Genomic DNA, 22169 nt, shown 5'->3' with positions numbered 1-22169 from the left:
AGACGTGCAAACTGGGTGCCGGTGTGGTGAGAAGTTCGAGCTCGGCCAGATTCGGCTCGAAGTTGTTCATCTTCGGATGCGGCGCCGCGCGCGTTGTTACAAAAAATGTCGCGCACACCGGCAGGCGAAATTGGGTCTTGCGAACCCAACGCGCACGACCGCCCACACCGCAATGACGTCATTTTTGCCGCTCGTGCGGACGCGTCGAGTATAAACAAGGCTTCAGGCAGTGCGCGCGCCCACTCGCAAAGCAGACAGCAGCGCCCCTCGGGCGTGTTTTTCCATATTCGAAATTCACATTCGAATATTAATTTTCACGTTCGAATTTCTGTTTTTTAAAACTATTCGAATATATATTCGAATTTAGAATATTCGTTGACAGCCCTAGTGTGTGTGTGTGTGTGTGTGTGTGTGAGTGTGTGTGACGCAGGTGGTGATAGTGTAAAGCCTGTTTTATACTTCTGCGTCGGACCTACGCCGGAGCCTCTACGCTGTAGGCAACGCGTTGGTTTTCATTTATACTTCTGCGTCGTTGTCCGCGTTGACGCACAATTACACTTGCAGAGGGAGCATGTGAAACCCGAGGGAGGGGTTCTAGCAGACCAATCACAGCGCTTGTGTCCGCGTAGAGTTGACGCGTTGTTACATTTTTGGAGAGGTGCACGTCAGGGTACGCCAAAGGGTACACGCGCTTCACACAGCCTACGGCGTAGCTACGGCGTGAGTTCGACGCAGTATAAAACAGGCTTAAGATCGCAGTGGTGTGTGTGTGTGTGTGTGTCGCAGGTGGTGATAGTGTAAGATCGCACTGATGAGTGTGTGTGTGTGTGTGTGTGTCACAGGCCCCGGGGACCGCTCGTCCCGGCACCAGAGCAGGACCCATGGCCGCCGCGGGGGTTCTATCCGCTCAGATCAGAGTGGCGGATCGGCCCGTGACGCAGCAGGGCCTCAGCGGGATGAAGACCAGCGGGAAAGGTGGAGCTCCTCTGTTCTGCTGGATCAGTGTTCGAGTTAGACTGATGTGAGATCAGTGTTAGTGTTAGACTGATGTGAGATCAGTGTTAGTGTTAGACTGATGTGAGACAGTGTTAGTGTTAGACTGATGTGAGATCAGTGTTAGTGTCAGACTGATGTGAGACAGTGTTAGTGTTAGACTGATGTGAGATCAGTGTTAGTGTTAGACTGATGTGAGATCAGTGTTAGTGTTAGACTGATGTGAGACAGTGTTAGTGTTAGACTGATGTGAGATCAGTGTTAGTGTCAGACTGATGTGAGACAGTGTTAGTGTTAGACTGATGTGAGATCAGTGTTAGAGTTAGACTGATGTGAGATCAGTGTTAGTGTTAGACTGATGTGAGATCAGTGTTAGTGTTAGACTGATGTGAGATCAGTGTTAGTGTTAGACTGATGTGAGACAGTGTTAGTGTTAGACTGATGTGAGATCAGTGCTAGTGTCAGACTGATGTGAGATCAGTGCTAGTGTCAGACTGATGTGAGATCAGTGTTAGTGTTAGACTGATGTGAGATCAGTGTTAGTGTTAGACTGATGTGAGACAGTGTTAGTGTTAGACTGATGTGAGATCAGTGCTAGTGTCAGACTGATGTGAGATCAGTGCTAGTGTCAGACTGATGTGAGATCAGTGTTAGTGTTAGACTGATGCGAGATCAGTGTTAGTGTTAGACTGATGTGAGACAGTGCTAGTGTTAGACTGATGTGAGATCAGTGTTAGTGTCAGACTGATGTGAGATCAGTGTTAGTGTTAGACTGATGTGAGATCAGTGTTAGTGTCAGACTGATGTGAGATCAGTGTTAGTGTTAGACTGATGTGAGATCAGTGTTAGTGTTAGACTGATGCGAGATCAGTGTTAGTGTTAGACTGATGTGAGACAGTGCTAGTGTTAGACTGATGCGAGATCAGTGTTAGTGTTAGACTGATGTGAGACAGTGCTAGTGTTAGACTGATGTGAGATCAGTGTTAGTGTCAGACTGATGTGAGATCAGTGTTAGTGTTAGACTGATGTGAGATCAGTGTTAGTGTCAGACTGATGTGAGATCAGTGTTAGTGTTAGACTGATGTGAGATCAGTGTTAGTGTCAGACTGATGTGAGACAGTGCTAGTGTTAGACTGATGTGAGATCAGTGTTAGTGTCAGACTGATGTGAGATCAGTGTTAGTGTCAGACTGATGTGAGATCAGTGTTAGTGTTAGACTGATGTGAGATCAGTGTTAGTGCCAGACTGATGTGAGATCAGTGTTAGTGTTAGACTGATGTGAGATCAGTGTTAGTGTCAGACTGATGTGAGATCAGTGTTAGTGTCAGACTGATGTGAGATCAGTGTTAGTGTTAGACTGATCTGAGATCTGCACACTCACCCTTTTATTCTCACTCCTTCAGGACCTCAGAGGCAAATCCTGGATAAGTCATATTACCTCGGGTTATTACGGTAATTTTCTTCATGTCATTAGGGTTAGTGTCTGTTTCATTATCTCTCAGATAAGACGGTCTGATTAATATTTCGTTTGTTTGCTTCAGGAGTAAAATAAACGAGCTGACGATGGAGTCTGCTAAACTACAGAAGGACATCGACACCTCCAGTCAGGAGAATTCAGTGTTCCTGTCGTATGAGAAACGGTACGCTTACCTTCAGAGCCACCAGAATTATGTCTTAATAATACAAAAAAGACAAAAAATTATAATATAATAATATTGGTCTTTAAAATAACATGACGCATCCTACGTTTTAAATTGTATATATTTCGAAGAATAAATATATATGATATATATGTGTATATTTCTGATTCGCTAATAAGAGCCCCTTAATTGTTCAGAGAAGGACTTTTTCTTTAGTTTTGATGACATCAGGATAATTAATTTCATGTCTTAAAACTTCCTGTGTGAGCAGAGCAGAAGTCCTGGCTGGAGAAATCAAAGATCTTCAAGGCCATCTGGCAGATTACAACATGGTACATTATTTTATAACCATTGGACTTAGTTGTATTTGTATTTGTAATTTGTAATTTTGAGGCACATGAAGATGTCATTATTTAAGTAATCTGTGTCTTTTTCTAAATCTCCAGCTTGTTGACAAACTGAACACAAATACTGAGATGGACGAAGTCGTGAACGACATCATCATGGTGAGTTCACGTTATCTCTACACATTATTTCTTCTTGACTCTCCTCGTATTCCTGCTGAGTTCTCTGTGTGTGTGTGTCATCAGCTGAAAGCACAGAACGACAGAGAAGCTCAGAGCATGGACGTGATCTTCACTGAGAGAAGAGAGTAAGTGCTTTTGTCTTTTGCAGAGTTTGAGTCTCCTCATCAAGCTGAGTCAGAGCAGTCACGCCGAAACTTCTTTTTAAATCAGTGATTTTACATATTGCGGAAAAAAATCTAGGATACTTAGGACAAAGTATTGTATACATCTCTGACAAGCTTTTAAAATCTTTAAATAAGGTGTGTTTTAAAGTGCAATGACAGCATTCACTGCCCAAGTCTTAAAGGGGTCATGAACTGCATTGTTTTATTGTTTCATAATGTTTCCTGGGGTGCACTTATAATGTTAGTATAAAATTTTTTTTATAATTTAGAAATAAAAGGCATTTTCCTTGCCTGATTATCCCTCTGATTTGAACACTCTGAAGAGGCGTGTGCTGTGAGTCTTCAGTGTAAACGCCCACTGCTGTGATTGGCTGTGAGTCTTCAGTGTAAACACCCACTGCTGTGATTGGCTGTGAGACTTCCGTGTAAACGCCCACTGCTGTGATTGGCTGTGAGTCTTCAGTGTAAACGCCCACTGCTGTGATTGGCTGTGAGACTTCCGTGTAAACGCCCACTGCTGTGATTGGCTGTGAGTCTTCAGTGTAAACGCCCACTGCTGTGATTGGCTGTGAGACTTCCGTGTAAACGCCCACTGCTGTGATTGGCTGTGAGTCTTCAGTGTAAACGCCCACTGCTGTGATTGGCTGTGAGACTTCCGTGTAAACGCCCACTGCTGTGATTGGCTGTGAGTCTTCAGTGTAAACGCCCACTGCTGTGATTGGCTGTGAGACTTCCGTGTAAACGCCCACTGCTGTGATTGGCTAACAGCTTTGCAAATGAAATAGCTAGTATTACATGTGGAACTCTCTCGAAAACTTTTAGCACAGTTTTTACTATTACTCTCAATGTTAACTACTCGTGAAAATTGATAATCATAGCAATGCAATTAGATCTATGGCATCATATTAAGATCGTGGCATGAAAGGTTGCAGTGATGAACATGTAGCTGATCACAGACATGTATGCGGCGATCTCGTCATCGCAACTCGATTTCTGCTCACTAACGAATGCTTTCATCATAACTAACAGTGAAAACACAATGTAAGAGATTCGTTGATTATTACGGGAGTTTTGGCGCGACTCAGAACTGATAAACACGTGCTGTTTGATTGACAGCTACAGCTATTGTAAACGGAGCGTTCTTTGATCGCTTTCTATGTATAATTCAATCAGTTTAAACAACAGATTATTTACACCCTACTAAGAGAAACAATGTGAAGTTGACCACTTAGTCACTGATTAGATATACTGACAGGACAAGGAACATCTGACTGTAGCTACATGGGATCATTACAATCACTGGTCACAGATCAGGCATTAGAATGGACAGGGTTACTTACATGTTGTGGCATTACTGTCGAGTCCATATCGTAAAAGCCTGCAAAGCCTGCGCCGAGTTTGCGACTGATTTACCAAAGAATCCAGTGAAATGTATCGAATAGAAATAAATAATGTTCAACTGAGACATTCACATTGTTGAAAATAAACAGCCACATTCCCAGCATTAGGATCCTTCTGAAGGTAATGTTATTACTAGTCCAGCGAGTGACCCTGTGCTCGTCTCACTAACGCCAGTGGGCGGGGCCACAGCTGATCTTCTTCATAAAGGGGCGGTCTTTCACTGCCTTATCACGTCATAAAGGGGCGGTCTTTCACTGCTTTATCACGTCATGAAGGGGCGGTCTTTCACTGCCTTATCACGTCATAAAGGGGCGGTCTTTCACTGCCTTATCACGTCATAAAGGGGCGGTCTTTCACTGCCTTATCACGTCATAAAGGGGCGGTCTTTCACTGCCTTATCACGTCATAAAGGGGCGGTCTTTCACTGCTTTATCACGTCATGAAGGGGCGGTCTTTCACTGCCTTATCACGTCATAAAGGGGCGGTCTTTCACTGCCTTATCACGTCATAAAGGGGCGGTCTTTCACTGCCTTATCGCGTCATGAAGGGGCGGTCTTTCACTGCCTTATCGCGTCATGAAGGGGCGGTCTTTCACTGCCTTATCGCGTCATAAAGGGGCGGTCTTTCACTGCCTTATCACGTCATAAAGGGGCGGTCTTTCACTGCCTTATCACGTCATAAAGGGGCGGTCTTTCACTGCCTTATCACGTCATAAAGGGGCGGTCTTTCACTGCTTTATCACGTCATAAAGGGGCGGTCTTTCACTGCCTTATCACGTCATAAAGGGGCGGTCTTTCACTGCCTTATCACGTCATAAAGGGGCGGTCTTTCACTGCCTTATCACGTCATAAAGGGGCGGTCTTTCACTGCCTTATCACGTCATAAAGGGGCGGTCTTTCACTGCCTTATCACGTCATAAAGGGGCGGTCTTTCACTGCCTTATCACGTCATAAAGGGGCGGTCTTTCACTGCCTTATCACGTCATAAAGGGGCGGTCTTTCACTGCCTTATCACGTCATAAAGGGGCGGTCTTTCACTGCCTTATCACGTCATAAAGGGGCGGTCTTTCACTGCCTTATCACGTCATAAAGGGGCGGTCTTTCACTGCCTTATCACGTCATAAAGGGGCGGTCTTTCTCTGCCTTATCACGTCATAAAGGGGCGTTTTTTCACTGCCTTATCACGTCATAAAGGGGCGGTCTTTCACTGCCTTATCACGTCATAAAGGGGCGGTCTTTCACTGCCTTATCACGTCATAAAGGGGCGGTCTTTCACTGCCTTATCGCGTCATAAAGGGGCGGTCTTTCACTGCCTTATCACGTCATAAAGGGGCGGTCTTTCTCTGCCTTATCACGTCATAAAGGGGCGGTCTTTCTCTGCCTTATCACGTCATAAAGGGGCGGTCTTTCACTGCCTTATCACGTCATAAAGGGGCGGTCTTTCACTGCCTTATCACGTCATAAAGGGGCGGTCTTTCACTGCCTTATCACGTCATGAAGGGGCGGTCTTTCACTGCCTTATCACGTCATAAAGGGGCGGTCTTTCTCTGCCTTATCACGTCATAAAGGGGCGGTCTTTCACTGCCTTATCACGTCATAAAGGGGCGGTCTTTCACTGCCTTATCACGTCATAAAGGGGCGGTCTTTCACTGCCTTATCACGTCATGAAGGGGCGGTCTTTCACTGCCTTATCACGTCATAAAGGGGCGGTCTTTCACTGCCTTATCGCGTCATAAAGGGGCGGTCTTTCACTGCCTTATCACGTCATAAAGGGGCGGTCTTTCACTGCCTTATCACGTCATAAAGGGGCGGTCTTTCACTGCCTTATCACGTCATAAAGGGGCGGTCTTTCACTGCCTTATCACGTCATAAAGGGGCGGTCTTTCACTGCCTTATCACGTCATAAAGGGGCGGTCTTTCACTGCCTTATCACGTCATAAAGGGGCGGTCTTTCACTGCCTTATCACGTCATAAAGGGGCGGTCTTTCACTGCCTTATCGCGTCATAAAGGGGCGGTCTTTCTCTGCCTTATCACGTCATAAAGGGGCGGTCTTTCACTGCCTTATCACGTCATGAAGGGGCGGTCTTTCACTGCCTTATCACGTCATAAAGGGGCGGTCTTTCACTGCCTTATCGCGTCATAAAGGGGCGGTCTTTCACTGCCTTATCACGTCATAAAGGGGCGGTCTTTCACTGCCTTATCACGTCATAAAGGGGCGGTCTTTCACTGCCTTATCACGTCATAAAGGGGCGGTCTTTCACTGCTTTATCACGTCATGAAGGGGCGGTCTTTCACTGCCTTATCACGTCATAAAGGGGCGGTCTTTCACTGCCTTATCACGTCATAAAGGGGCGGTCTTTCACTGCCTTATCACGTCATAAAGGGGCGGTCTTTCACTGCCTTATCACGTCATAAAGGGGCGGTCTTTCACTGCCTTATCACGTCATAAAGGGGCGGTCTTTCACTGCCTTATCACGTCATAAAGGGGCGGTCTTTCACTGCCTTATCACGTCATAAAGGGGCGGTCTTTCACTGCCTTATCACGTCATAAAGGGGCGGTCTTTCACTGCCTTATCACGTCATAAAGGGGCGGTCTTTCACTGCCTTATCGCGTCATAAAGGGGCGGTCTTTCACTGCCTTATCACGTCATAAAGGGGCGGTCTTTCACTGCCTTATCGCGTCATAAAGGGGCGGTCTTTCACTGCCTTATCGCGTCATAAAGGGGCGGTCTTTCACTGCCTTATCACGTCATAAAGGGGCGGTCTTTCACTGCCTTATCACGTCATAAAGGGGCGGTCTTTCACTGCCTTATCACGTCATAAAGGGGCGGTCTTTCACTGCCTTATCACGTCATAAAGGGGCGGTCTTTCACTGCCTTATCGCGTCATGAAGGGGCGGTCTTTCACTGCCTTATCGCGTCATAAAGGGGCGGTCTTTCACTGCCTTATCGCGTCATAAAGGGGCGGTCTTTCACTGCCTTATCACGTCATAAAGGGGCGGTCTTTCACTGCTTTATCACGTCATGAAGGGGCGGTCTTTCACTGCCTTATCACGTCATAAAGGGGCGGTCTTTCACTGCCTTATCACGTCATAAAGGGGCGGTCTTTCACTGCCTTATCACGTCATAAAGGGGCGGTCTTTCACTGCCTTATCACGTCATAAAGGGGCGGTCTTTCACTGCCTTATCACGTCATAAAGGGGCGGTCTTTCACTGCCTTATCACGTCATAAAGGGGCGGTCTTTCACTGCCTTATCGCGTCATGAAGGGGCGGTCTTTCACTGCCTTATCGCGTCATGAAGGGGCGGTCTTTCACTGCCTTATCGCGTCATAAAGGGGCGGTCTTTCACTGCCTTATCACGTCATAAAGGGGCGGTCTTTCACTGCCTTATCACGTCATAAAGGGGCGGTCTTTCACTGCCTTATCACGTCATAAAGGGGCGGTCTTTCACTGCCTTATCACGTCATAAAGGGGCGGTCTTTCACTGCTTTATCACGTCATAAAGGGGCGGTCTTTCACTGCCTTATCACGTCATAAAGGGGCGGTCTTTCACTGCCTTATCACGTCATAAAGGGGCGGTCTTTCACTGCCTTATCACGTCATAAAGGGGCGGTCTTTCACTGCCTTATCACGTCATAAAGGGGCGGTCTTTCACTGCCTTATCACGTCATAAAGGGGCGGTCTTTCACTGCCTTATCACGTCATAAAGGGGCGGTCTTTCACTGCCTTATCACGTCATAAAGGGGCGGTCTTTCTCTGCCTTATCACGTCATAAAGGGGCGGTCTTTCACTGCCTTATCACGTCATAAAGGGGCGGTCTTTCACTGCCTTATCGCGTCATAAAGGGGCGGTCTTTCACTGCCTTATCGCGTCATAAAGGGGCGGTCTTTCACTGCCTTATCGCGTCATAAAGGGGCCCATTCTCGGATGAGTCGTTCGCTGGGCCTGGTAACAATAATAGCTGATTTTGGACTAACAAGGACGGTTTCAGTTCTGAAACTCTCAGGGTATTCTTATAAAATGATGACCTATAAAATTTTATTTCTCATTTCATGACCCCTTAAAGTATTTAATTAAGTTTTCTGAGAAATGTATCAAAATAAGTGACTTGGTGCTTAAGGCAAGAAACAAAATCTGCCAAAAATAAACTTGTTTTCCCCTTAAATATGAAGTCAGTTAATTTTTATTTACTCCAGTAAATGTATCTTGATTTAAGAATGTTTAGATATTTTTGCTGGAAAACAAGACAGAGACACTGAGGAAGAACATGAAGTTTGCAGCGTTTACACACACTGTATTAACATGCTGAGATGCTTGTATTTGCAATTCTGGTTCAATGATCTTTTTGGTTTTATATTTTAAGGAATTTTCATATTGCAATACTGCTTTGGAAAAAAAGATCCTCACAGTCTGTTCATGCAAAAACTCGTAGCTTGATTAGTCCACCAATGTGCCCTAGCCCTGAGACGCGCGGATAGCAGAGTTCTGGCTCACGACTCGCGGTCCGCGTCTGGATGTCGGCTGTAGTTCCCCGGCTCGATGTAGCCGTCCTCGATGAAGCCGTCGTCCTCCAGCTCCTCCAGCTCCTGAGCGCTGGTCTCCGTCTGCTGCGTGTCCAGGCTGAAGTTAGAGAAGCGGCCGCTGAACACGCTGGGCTCGCCGTCCTCACACAGCCTCTGGTGCCGGTAGTTGAACAGGAGTTTGTACCAGGAGGGAGACTTGATAGCGCAGACGACGATGATGGAAGTGCTGAGAGTCAAAGCCACGACACCGAGCAGAAACTTCCAGCTGTGGCTCCCCGTCCTCGTCCCTCCATCACTCGCAGTGAACCCTGAGGACACACACACACACACACATGTTCATCATGTACACACAGCATCTCTAACCCTAACCCTGAGGACACACACACACACACACGTTCATCATGTACACACAGCATCTCTAACCCTAACCCTGAGGACACACACACACACACACACACACACACACACACACACACACACACACGTTCATCATGTACACACAGCATCTCTAACCCTAACCCTGAGGACACACACACACACACACACACACACACACACACACACACACACACACACGTTCATCATGTACACACAGCATCTCTAACCCTAACCCTGAGGACACACACACACACACATGTTCATCATGTACACACAGCATCTCTAACCCTAACCCTGAGGACACACACACACACACACGTTCATCATGTACACACAGCATCTCTAACCCTAACCCTGAGGACACACACACACACACGTTCATCATGTACACACAGCATCTCTAACCCTAACCCTGAGGACACACACACACACACACACACACACACACACACACACGTTCATCATGTACACACAGCATCTCTAACCCTAACCCTGAGGACACACACACACACACACACACACACACACACACACACACACACACACACGTTCATCATGTACACACAGCATCTCTAACCCTAACCCTGAGGACACACACACACACACACACACACACACACACACGTTCATCATGTACACACAGCATCTCTAACCCTAACCCTGAGGACACACACACACACACACACACACACATGTTCATCATGTACACACAGCATCTCTAACCCTAACCCTGAGGACACACACACACACACACACACACACACACACACACACGTTCATCATGTACACACAGCATCTCTAACCCTAACCCTGAGGACACACACACACACACACACACACACACACACACACACGTTCATCATGTACACACAGCATCTCTAACCCTAACCCTGAGGACACACGGACACACACACACACACACACACACTCACACACATGTTCATCATGTACACACAGCATCTCTAACCCTAACCCTGAGGACACACACACACACACACACACGTTCATCATGTACACACAGCATCTCTAACCCTAACCCTGAGGACACACACACACACACACACACACACACACGTTCATCATGTACACACAGCATCTCTAACCCTAACCCTGAGGACACACGGACACACACACACACACACACACACACACTCACACACATGTTCATCATGTACACACAGCATCTCTAACCCTAACCCTGAGGACACACACACACACACACACACACACACACACACACACACACACACACACACTCACACACATGTTCATCATGTACACACAGCATCTCTAACCCTAACCCTGAGGACACACACACACACACACGCACACACACGTTCATCATCTCTAGTCAAGTCACCTTCATTTATATAGCGCTTTTAACAATATAGATCTAGAATAAAGTTATTGTCCAGATAAAGTTAGTTTTGATTGATTCACTTCCGTTGTAACGATCATTAGTTATTAGCTTAGGGGCCGCTTACACACACCGCTCTCACAGAAAACCCGTAATGCGCTCCGGCTCATCCGCACAACAACAGTGTTTGGTGCTCGAGGACGCAAACTTTGAAACAGGTTCCAAGATGCAAGTGTTAAAGTTTAAAACGTGATCATCTCCGTGTGAACTTCAAAAACGTGAATCTGTGAGAACGCTGATGGCGTGCACACCCTTATCACGTGTTCAGTCTATAGATATGCGCGTTTGAATATGTTAGCTCTACACAGTTCCTTTCCATGGCCTAACCCACCGACACATCAGCTGTGTGTTTGACTCTGGTTTGTGGAAAATGTTTTTCACATTGGCAACGCTTGTTATTTACCTTGTTTGTGTCGAGAAAGAGAATCCACACCAGAATACTGTAACTGGCTTTCTCTAATATGTCTATGGGTCGTTTGCTATTTGAGCTCATGAGTCATAAGTGTTGATACGGACATTCAGGCACATTGTTTCTGATGTTTTTACCTTTGCTGGAGTTGTAGACGCGACTGCTGTTGCTTTGCCCTGTGGTTTGCTGTGATGCTAATCTAGTCTTCGCTGTTGGGACTTGATTTAAGCAGAAAGAGTTTCCATCAAGGACAGCTGTTTTCTCGGGGGTGTAACAAAACACTTCTCTGCCTGTAAAACAAACATTTTGCAGATGAATAAATCAAACAAAACAAACATGAAATTGGCCAGAGCATAAACACCATATCTGAAGACGGAGAACATCTTAAGCTCTCGTTCTCACCGGCTGATACGCCAGACTCGTTCAGATGTTTGATGAGACTTGTGAGCGAACAGGAGCAGTTCCACGGATTTTCCTCCAAATCCAAACTCTTCAGTTTTATCAGTCCTTTAAAGATGTCTTTGTTAAGGGTTTTCAGTTCATTTCCCCTCAGAATAAGAGTCTCTAGGTGTGTGAGGCTGTGGAAAGCTCCTTCAGGCAGTGACTGTATGTGGTTGTAAGAAAGATCTAGCACCCGAATCCCGGGATACTTGCGTAAGATCTCGATATCCGAGTCAGACATCGCAACGGAGTTATGGCTCAGGATCAGTTCGGTGAGGTTTGTAGGTTTCCCTGTAGGAATGCTTGTTAGAGATGCGTTGTTCATGTCCACCTGAACACAAAGGTTAATGTCTGTTTGAACATCGGCGTGTAACACTTCATTATGATTTGTCTATGCCTTTTTGTTAGTCAGTGACTGATATAGAAAATGTTTATATAATTTACTGTAAAGCAACACCTGAAGCTCTCACCTGCAGTGCGATCACCTGTGAGCTCATCAGAACGACTGCCATCCAGAGCACACACACTCCTGTCCCGGCCATGATCTCTCCGAACACACACACACACCTGTGATGATAACAGCACTGCATCAGCCAAACTCACCCAAACCCTGAGTAAGAGAAGAGCTCTCGATAAACGGTCCTGTCTGTGGTGAGATAGAGAAGCTTCTCGAGAGGAAAAACCCTCTTCATGAGCGTCACACAAAGAAGATCTTTGTGCAGAAGAGTCAGTCTCCTTTCAGCATCTGATGTCCCGTGTCTCTTCTTGTATTTGTTATCTGCCATCAGACACACAGATCATCATGTTTATCCTGCACAGTCTCCCAGTGTTCTCCAGTGGGTGCTGTGATGCATCACTCTTGCATTGCATTGAATAATGACATTATTGTCTTCAGTTTTGCATCTTGTAGATGAATTCAACTCATTTCATATCGGTGAACTTTACACAGTTATTGAACTGAACTGAATTGATCTGAATCGCATCTTTTTCGACAGCACTTGATCCAGTAATACTAACACTTTCTCTTCCATTCTATTCTATGATTAAAAATAAATAAAAAAATGAACATGTACTGCGTTAGATTAAACTGAGATTGGTCATAGCACTTGCATATTGTTGTCCTACTGTTAGTTTCACTGCTTCTATTGTTCTCATTTGTAAGTCGCTTTGGATAAAAGCATCTGCTAAATGAATAAATTTAAATGTAAAGTAAATAAATAATGACACTGTTGTCTTTTTAGAACTGCTTTACAGCAGAATTCGAATATGCCTCATCGTTCTCTTGTGAACACAGGCTGGCTGTAGAGCTTCTCGTGCACTAGTGGTCATGTGCGATTCTCAAGGTACTCTGACACACTTTTATAAGTGATCATTATAGTATTATGTCTAATATAGTTCTTCTTCATTGAATATAGCACTTAATTGAAGTAATATAGCACTTCATTTAATCCGCACATCTTCAATATAAATATGTTTGTTTGAGTTCTTGTTGTAATAGTGATGTTGGCCTATTTCTGGATTTAAAAGACTCTCTTAAGGATAATTGTTGCTCTGCTTTCCTCGTCAACTCGTCTTTCAACTATAAACGTCCTTTGTGTTTCCTCTACTATCGCTCACTAAGCCCTGTTGGATTTGCACATGTTTATGTGTTTTAAGTCTATATTAGTATATTCTTCTATATTCCTCTCTTCTGCTGTAAAGCTCCACCCATCCGTCTTGATTGACACGACTGGGTTAGTGTATCATCTGCAGTTGGGTTATTGTTTGTTCTGTTATATTTCAAATTATTTTCTTCACCATATATGGAAATTAAATAGCATTAACCCTAAGGTTGTGGTAGCTTTTAGGATTTTTGCCTCAAAAGCTTATGTTTAATGCTGATTATGACTCATGACAAACTCTGTGGTAATATCCTGAAGCACTGTGCAGAACAGTTAGCACCTGTGTTCACTGACATTTTTTTTTTTAATTCTTCTCTTAATCTCTGTAAAGTCCCCATCCTGTGGAAAACATCTACCATTGTACCTGTGCCAAAACTGCCAAGACCCACAGAGTTAAATGATTTCAGACCAATTGCATTGACATCATTCGTCATGAAGTGCCTGGAACGCTGGGTTAAGCGGTACATTATATCACAAACCCACCATCTGATGGACCCCTTGCAATTTGCTTATCAGTCCTCCAGGGGGGTGGACGATGCAATTCTGACATTAATGCACCTTTTGCATACTCATCTTGAGAAACCAAAGACCCATGCTAAGATTCTATTTTTGGACTTTTCATCTGCTTTTAACACCATGCAACCTAAGATACTTGCAGAAATTTTAGCCAGTGAATTCTCTCTTAATACAGGTATTATTTATTGGATCATGGATTTCCTTACCAGTAGAGTCCAGCGGGTTAGAGTGGGTTCGTTTCTGTCTGATGTGAAGATAACATACATAAGTTCTCCACAAGGATGTGTTTTATCTCCTTTACTATTTATTTTATATACAAATTCATGCACTAGCACTTTTCAAAACAGGCATTTTATTAAATATGCAGATGACACAGCTCTTGTGAGTCTGCTACAGGATGGGGAGGTAGATCATGGGCTAGTTTTAGATTCTTTTTTAGAATGGTGCAATAAGTCACACTTAATTCTAAATACCAATAAGACCAAAGAAATGTCCATAGATTTTAGAAAGTCACAGCAAACAATCGATACTTTCATCAATGGGGAGATCATTCAGGTCGTTACAAACTATAAATATCTTGGCATTGTACTGGACAACAAACTTAAATGGGACTCTTGGACTGATCTTTTGCACACTAAGACACAGCAAAGAATGTATTTCCTAAAGAAACTGTTTGTTTTTAATGTCAATAACAAAATGCTTCAGATGTTTTATACTGCTTTTATTGAAAGTGTTTTAACGTGCTGTATCATTTGTTGGTTCGGAAATGCCACACAAGCACAGAAAAACATAATCAGAAAAACAGTCACTACTGCTAGCAAGCTACTTGGGATAACATTACCAAGCATCGAACACATTTACAAGGACAGAATGTTGAAAAAAGCCAATAACATTGTATGCGATCACACACACCCGTTAGCATCCCATTTTAATTTACTACCATCTAGGCGTCGTTTCTGCCCACCTCTTATGACCAAGAACAGATCTAAATTTTCTTTTGTACCACAAGCCATTAAGGCCTTAAATCAATTAAAATAAGCTATCTGTCCAGCTGGCATGGTTAGACCCAAGGGTGTATAGTGTATTATAGTGTTTTTTTTTTTTTGTTTTTTTTTTTTATTTTATTATTTTTATGTATTTTAGTGTTTTGTAATGCATTGGATTGTTTGTGTTATATGTTTGTCATGTAGTGCCTTGCGACTGGGACCCCACGGGGACAATAAAGTTCTTCTACTACTAGAAAAAAAAAATTAAACTTCAGCTTTTTATTTTTGTTATAGTTCAAATTATTTAAGAACTTGGATTCTTTAAAGATATATTCTTTTTGATTACTTGTTTGAAATGATAAACATGGATAATATCTTCTGAACCTGACCAAACATTAAACATTTTGAACCAGCTCTATTATATCACATTTATGCACTACTTAAGGTGAACTGAATTAAACAGTTTTCTTTAAAAAAAAAAAGAAAAGGAAAAACTTTATAGATATGATTGTTAGAGTCACTTACCCTTGAGCCGTGTGTAATAGCATATGTTAACACATACTTGAACGAGCTGAGATAGAAACAGACCTTTGCTCTGTAATAAAAAGACTGGCTAAAGATTGACCACATTCAGTCATTTAACTTCAGAAGGTGAACTATGACTTTTATTGTGTTCCTGTTGGTTCCTAAGGTCATGGGTTTCATTCCCAGGGAATGCAAGAACTGTTGAAATATCTATACCTTGAATGCAATGTAAGCTGCTTTCTATAAAGGTGTCGATCAAAAGCATACTTGTTGGACTTTGGTACAATCTCAGAGTTTCTTGATACAGTTTTCAAAGTAATCTTTAGTTCCCTTTCGTTCAGTCACTCCGAGTTACGTCAGTGACTGACGAAATGGGGGTTTCGCTTAGAAGCCTATCACCTTCGAGTTCTTACAAAACGAGCCGCTTCCGGGGAGTCCGCTATACCATGGTGGGTGGCAATGCCACTCCTGGACCTGCGCATCTTGAACCGAACCCTTCACTGGCTTCCATTCAAGATGTTGACAGCCAAACGCATTTTTTAATGTGTTTGTCCGTTGGATTGGTTTGCAGCGATCGACCTGAAGGACGCGTACTTTCATGTCTCCATTCCTCCTCGACAGACCATTTCTTCGGTTTGCTTTCGAGGGGCAGGCATACCAGTACACGGTACTTCCATTCGGGCTAGCCCTGTCTCCTCATGTCTTCACGAAAGTTGTCGAGGCAGCCCTTGTGCCACTTTGGCAACACAGGGTTCGCATCCTGATGACTGGCTGATTCTAGCTCACTTTTGAGAGCAGGTTTGCGAACACAGGGACCTGGTGCTCCGGCACCTCGCCCGTCTGGGCCTTCGGGTCAACTGGGAAAAGAGCAAACTCTCCGCCGTGCAGAGGATCTCTTTTCTCGGTATGGAAATCGACTCGATCGCCATGTACGCGCAGCTTATTTGGCAACAAGGCACGCTCCGAGTACCAGTTACTCGGGGCTGCCGTCAGACCTTCACCCAGTGGTTGAACCTCTCCTTTCTACGGGCCGGAGTGCCCTTAGAACGAGTGTACAGGCATGTTGTTGTCTCAACAGATGCCTCTGCCTCGGGCTGGGGTGCCATGTGCAATGGACATGCTGCCACGGGCTCCTGGACAGGACTCCAGCGCCTTTGGCATATCAATTGCCTCGAGTTGCTGGCAGTACGTTTGGCTCTGCACCGTTTTCGAACATTTCTCAAGGACCAACACGTACTAACCCATTCAGACAGCACAGCGACAGTAGCGTAAATCAACCAACAAGGTGGTCTGCGCTCCCGCCGTATGTCGCAACTTGCCCGCCATCTCCTCTTATGGAGTCAGAAGTATATATGAGGTCGCTTCGAGCCATTTACATTCCAGGAGAGCTGAATCGTGCAGCCGACGAGCTCTCATGATTTCGGCCACATCCCGGGGAATGGAGACTCCATCCCCAGACAGTTCAGCTGATTTGGGAACAGTTCGGCGACACACAGGTAGATCTGTTTGCCTCCCCAGACACTTCCCACTGCCGCTGGTTTTATTCCCTGACCGAGGGGACCTCGGATGCACTAGCGTACAGCGGACCGCGGGGCCTCCGCAAGTATGCGTTTCCCCCAGTGAGTCTCCTTGCATAGGTCCTGTACTCTGTCCAGTACACGCCCTCCATGCTTATGTAGACAGAACGCAGCGTTTCAGGACCTCAGACCAGCTCTTTGTCTGTTTTGGTGGGAAGCTGAAGGGAAAGGATCTCTCCAAGCAAAGGTTGTCTCACTGGTTAGTGGACGCCATTGTCTTGGCATACCAGGCGCAGAGTCGACCATGCCCCCTAGGGGTGAGGGCTCACTCCACCTGGAGTGTGGCTTCCTCCTGGGCCTTAGCGCATGGCGCCTCGCTAACAGACATCTGTAGAGCTGCAGGCTGGGCGACACCCAACACTTTCGCGAGATTCTATAATCTCCGGGTAGAGCCAGTGTCCTCTCATGTACTCGCTTCCTCTAGCCAGGAAGTTTGGACCTGCTCTGTGTCATCGCTTGCTGTGCCATTCCACTCCACGGACTGGATACGTGCTCTATTTCACTCAGATAGTTCTCCTTAGACCCTGAGTTCCTCCTGCACTGTTGATGCCGTCACCAGAGTCCATGCCCAGTTGGTCAGCCCTCGTGATTGGCTAGGTGCTTCCATGTGCATGGTTCCCCGCTTGGGCAACCCCCACGTGTATTTCCACTGTCAGTCTCCACCGAGCACATGTCTTTCCTTCGGCAAGACCTCTTGCCATCTCAAGATTGAAACATTCCACCCTGCGGGCTGGATACCTCTGAATTTTCCATTTGCATCCCGCACTCGGGTCATATGTGTATTCTAAGTCCTCCCTACGGGTAGGCGCTGTGTTACATATTCCAACTGGGATATGCCACCCAGTGTACCTTGGTATTCTTGCATTAAGCCTAGCCCTTCGTCCGTGCTAGTCTCACGACAGGGAGCTCAGACTTGCGCAGAGCACTGGAAGACAGCCGCTGTGCCGAGATTGAATTGGGACCCCCATTTCGTCAGTCACTGACGTAACTCAGAGTGACTGAACGAAAGGGAACGTCTCAGTTACGTATGTAACCCTCGTTCCCTGAGGAGGGTACCAGTGGAACAGCCGGGAGTTCAGTCTCGGCTCCTCAGCATAACATAATGCGAGATTGCCGCGCTGCTCCTTTTATACCCACGCGATGGGGTGGAGTTGCACTATGCAAATTCCGCAGACCCAATGCATGGTTTTGCAATTGGCTCGTTTTGTAAGAACTCGAAGGGGATAGGCTTCTAAGCGAAACCTCCATTTCGTCAGTCACTGACGTAACGTCTCCATTCCCTCCTCAGGGAACGAGGGTTACATACGTAACCAAGACGTTTCAGTTTTGTCATGTTTAATTCCATCACAGCACCACAGCTCTTTAAAGCAGTGTCATTAACATCTACCAAAGCCCTATCATGAACCCAAACCAGAAATGTTCTCTTTAATTCATACTGGATCCTTTAGAATTATCATTAAGATTATTTAAATAACAACGATTAAAAATTAGTAACTTTGCTTTCCATTACTTTTCCTCACTTAATCCTCACTTTAAACACTCTGATACCACAGCGAAAACTACTAGCCTAACTAATTAAGTTCAAACATCATTAAAGGCAAGTGAACAGTCAGTAAAAAATAAGAACAAATACCCAAATTACAAGCATTAATAAATACAAAGTTCCAAATAAGATTCATTTCAGGTGCTTGAATGTAATAATTAAATGTAAAATAACACTATGTTCACTGTATAAATTTAATAAAGATTAATCTTTGTTAAAGCTGGGTTTTTGTAGTTTGATTAACATTAATGACACCAGCAGGTATTTAAAGGCTGCTGTCACTTTAAGACCAAATGCACGAATCAAATATCGATATACATCCTTTTCTTCTTTCCTTTCTCTTGAGACAAAGCGGACTATGTTTACGAGAATACTCTCCGAGATTGGTATCCAATCCAAACCATCCAAATGCAAGGAGATGCGAAAGAGGAATCAATTCAGAGTTCTCGCACTTCTCTCTGTCAAGTCACCTTTATTTATATAGCGCTTTTTACAATACTGATTGTTTCAAAGCAGCTTTACAGTGATAACAGGAAAATAATGGATTTCGAACTGAAGACAGTTCAGTGTTGATTCAGTTCTGTTGTAAAGATTAAATTAGTTAATTTCATCTATAAAGCAGTTCTGGAGGAAACAGTGATGTCATCATCAGCTCGTACAGCAGCGTCAGTGCAGTCAGATCAATAATACTGTTGAATATTAAATGTCCACAACTAATGAAGCCAGAGGCGACAGCAGCGTGAACACAGACATCAGTGACAGAATAGAGGAAAACCCTTGTGAGAAACCAGACTCAGTCGCTCAGTTCTCCTCTGGACTGAAGAACCAACGGTGTATGATTATGATTCAGGCAGCATTACAGGTCAAAGTTCAGATCAGGATCAGTATTGTATAAAGCGCTGTAGAAATAAAGCTGATTTGCCTTCAATTATGTTAAAAGCTGCTGACTGATTCAGTGGAATGAGGATGTAGGATTATGATGTATAGTAATAACTTTAACTTTCTCTCTGTCAGGAAAGAGGATCTGATCCGCGCTGTGGAGGATAATATAGTCCAGGAGAAACAGGCGGCCCAAGACATCGTCAAGAAGATGAGTGCTGAGAAACAGGTCAAGTACGCTGAGATGAAGGCCAGCAATGAAGAGCTACTGCAGGTCAGGGTTACTCCACCACAGAACACCACCATACCAGTCAGTGTAATGACTTCATCAGCAGGATCACAGTAACAAGCCTGGTCTATCATGTAGAGCAGGGGTACTCAAGTTCAGATGCCAAGGGGGCCACATTTAAACCATATTGAATGTGAAGGGCCACAAATTACAACTTGCATCGTAAAACTTTATTTATGACAATATTTACAGTTTTTACTTATATAGAAATTCAGTTTATTCCCTATCTTGCTATAAGTCTTGCTAGTCTTTGTTCTATTTAAAGTAATACTGAACATAAAATAAAAAAAAAATAATCTGGATAATAATTTTCTTGCGATATTAATGCAAAAAAAGAGTATTAAAAAACCTTGCTAGGTAAGTCTTGCTAGTCTTTGTCCAATTTAAAGTATGCTAATACTGAACATAAAAAAAAATGGAACAAAAAGTGGATTAACAGTTTTCTAGCAATATTAATTATTAATATTAAGCAAAAAGAAAAAAAAGATACTCAAACAGAGTATTAAAAACCTCCTTGCAAGGTAAGTCTGGCTAGTCTTTGTCCAATTTAAAATAATACTGAACATGAAAATAAAAATGGTAAAAATGTACAATTCTGGAACAAAAAGGTAGATTAACATGAAGTATGAGGAGCTCTTTTCCAAAACGCGATAATTCCATTTCAATGGTTTTCAGGAAAATTGCTTTTTTTACCTAGACCCACACATTTTGTGAATATTCAATTTATCCAGTTAAAATGTTTGGTTTTTTTTGTTTCTTTTGTTTCTTTGCTCAGTCTGAACATGTCTAACAATGATTATTAAATAAACAACAATATTGTTGATGATAAATTCAACGTTTTTTTTTTTTTTTTCAAAACGCTATTCCATCAATTTTTTTACCCAAAATGCTATAAATCCACCCTCCAAAAATAAATTTTTTATTTTTTGTGTTTGCATTCATGAGGAAAAAACAATGTTACGTGGCAGTTCTCCATCACGGACGTGAGCGCTCTGAAAGCGGACTGTCACAGAGACTGTCAAACAGAAAGCACAAACCTTTCTTTAAAAATGGCGTTTATCGCGTTTTGGAAAAGAGTTCTTCATATATTATCTTTATATTTAAATATTTAACAATTATTGATTAGGCCTCATCAACTTAATATAGGCTATTAGCCTAGGCTACATCAAATGTTCAATATTATATGATTTATTTAGATGACATTATACAAGGTCGCTTTACAAATTTTTAAGGCTATATTATTATTATTAACTATAATCCCGGTAGGCTACATCTAACTTTTAAGTTTGTCAGAATTCGCTCAAAAGCAGCTTTGATCAGTTTTTCATGCGAGCCGTGCCCCGTTCTGAACTAAACTGCCGGTTATAACTGGAGGTTTGCAAGAGTGTCGTGAACTCATTGACGTATTGACAGCTCGTAATTGTAATGGGAGTGCTTTTTGCTACGTTTATAACCCACTAACAATTTGAAAATAAGTTTTGTTTTTCATGCTGTTAAGAGGATCATCGGCCAATTACACACTACAGTAGAGATGCGCGGAGAATCAGCAGTGAAAGTGCGCTGCTCTGAATGCACGAGCTCGCGCGCCGCACACACAAGTTGCCTGACAGTTTTACCGCTTGTTTTACTATTGTTGCGCAAGTTAATGGTACATTTCGGAGACATCAAGTAACTAAATAAAATCTCACTAAACATTCCACACACATCAGAATGACGATGATGAATGTTCTTTTTTATTAATCGACCAACGGATTATCGTCCGTCCGCAACATACATAGATATAAATCACACTGTCTAATACTACTCGCGCAACTTTTGAGCTCAAATTATTAAAAAAAGTGCGTTCATCTTTTGCATGACGCGGGCCATAAAATTAATGCCGATGGGCCGGATGTGGCCCGCTGGCCGCCTGTTGAGTATCTGTGATGTAGAGTATACAGAGGACAGCAGGGTGGCGCTACAGGGCTCTTCACTGCGACCCAAAATAACACTGGTGCGAGTGACCCGATCGGTTCTCATGAATACATGTGTGAGGGCTGGTTCACACAGAACGCGTTCCTGCTGTTAGAAACCCGTGACGCTGGGCAGTGGAACAGAAAAAAAGCGCACGGTCTAGAGACGCGTTTTTTTAAAAGATGACCTTCTTTTAACTTGAGCGCTGTGTTTTTATAACGCTGTGTCATGCGTGAGGCGCTGCAGAACACGTGAGCGCGACGGTCATGCACGTCCGTCTAGAGCGTATCAGGCAAAAATAATGGAAGAGTAGCGCAGTGGAATGGAAAAATGCGTTCTGTGTGAAC

The 22169-nt window shown here is 43.9% G+C and overlaps 2 protein-coding genes across 3 annotated transcripts in view; one reads left to right on the top strand and one right to left on the bottom strand.

Moving 5' to 3' along the window:
• ift74 (intraflagellar transport 74) overlaps nt 1-22169 on the top strand; it is a 53172-nt gene that overhangs the window by 4976 nt on the left and 26027 nt on the right. For both annotated transcript variants that reach the window (XM_081366024.1, XM_081366023.1), the window contains 7 exons: nt 843-975; nt 2397-2445; nt 2535-2633; nt 2905-2965; nt 3080-3139; nt 3224-3285; nt 19716-19854. In XM_081366024.1, coding sequence (XP_081222150.1) covers nt 882-975; nt 2397-2445; nt 2535-2633; nt 2905-2965; nt 3080-3139; nt 3224-3285; nt 19716-19854 — 564 coding nt within the window. In that variant the 5' untranslated portion in view covers nt 843-881. The remainder of the gene's footprint in view (nt 1-842; nt 976-2396; nt 2446-2534; nt 2634-2904; nt 2966-3079; nt 3140-3223; nt 3286-19715; nt 19855-22169) is intronic.
• LOC308691115 (leucine-rich repeat-containing protein 19-like) lies at nt 9094-12491 on the bottom strand. The gene is made up of 4 exons (XM_081366025.1): nt 12364-12491; nt 11855-12224; nt 11590-11742; nt 9094-9556 (listed from the first exon to the last, which is right to left on the bottom strand). The coding sequence occupies exons 1-4, from the start codon at nt 12481-12483 to the stop codon at nt 9216-9218; spliced, it is 984 nt and encodes a 327-aa protein (XP_081222151.1). The 5' UTR covers nt 12484-12491; the 3' UTR covers nt 9094-9215.

The sequence above is a fragment of the Scardinius erythrophthalmus genome, assembly GCF_964197995.2.
Source record: "Scardinius erythrophthalmus genome assembly, chromosome: 5".
In the NCBI taxonomy this organism is placed as follows: Eukaryota; Metazoa; Chordata; class Actinopteri; order Cypriniformes; family Leuciscidae; genus Scardinius; species Scardinius erythrophthalmus.
This window is presented reverse-complemented; position numbering and strand designations above follow the sequence as displayed.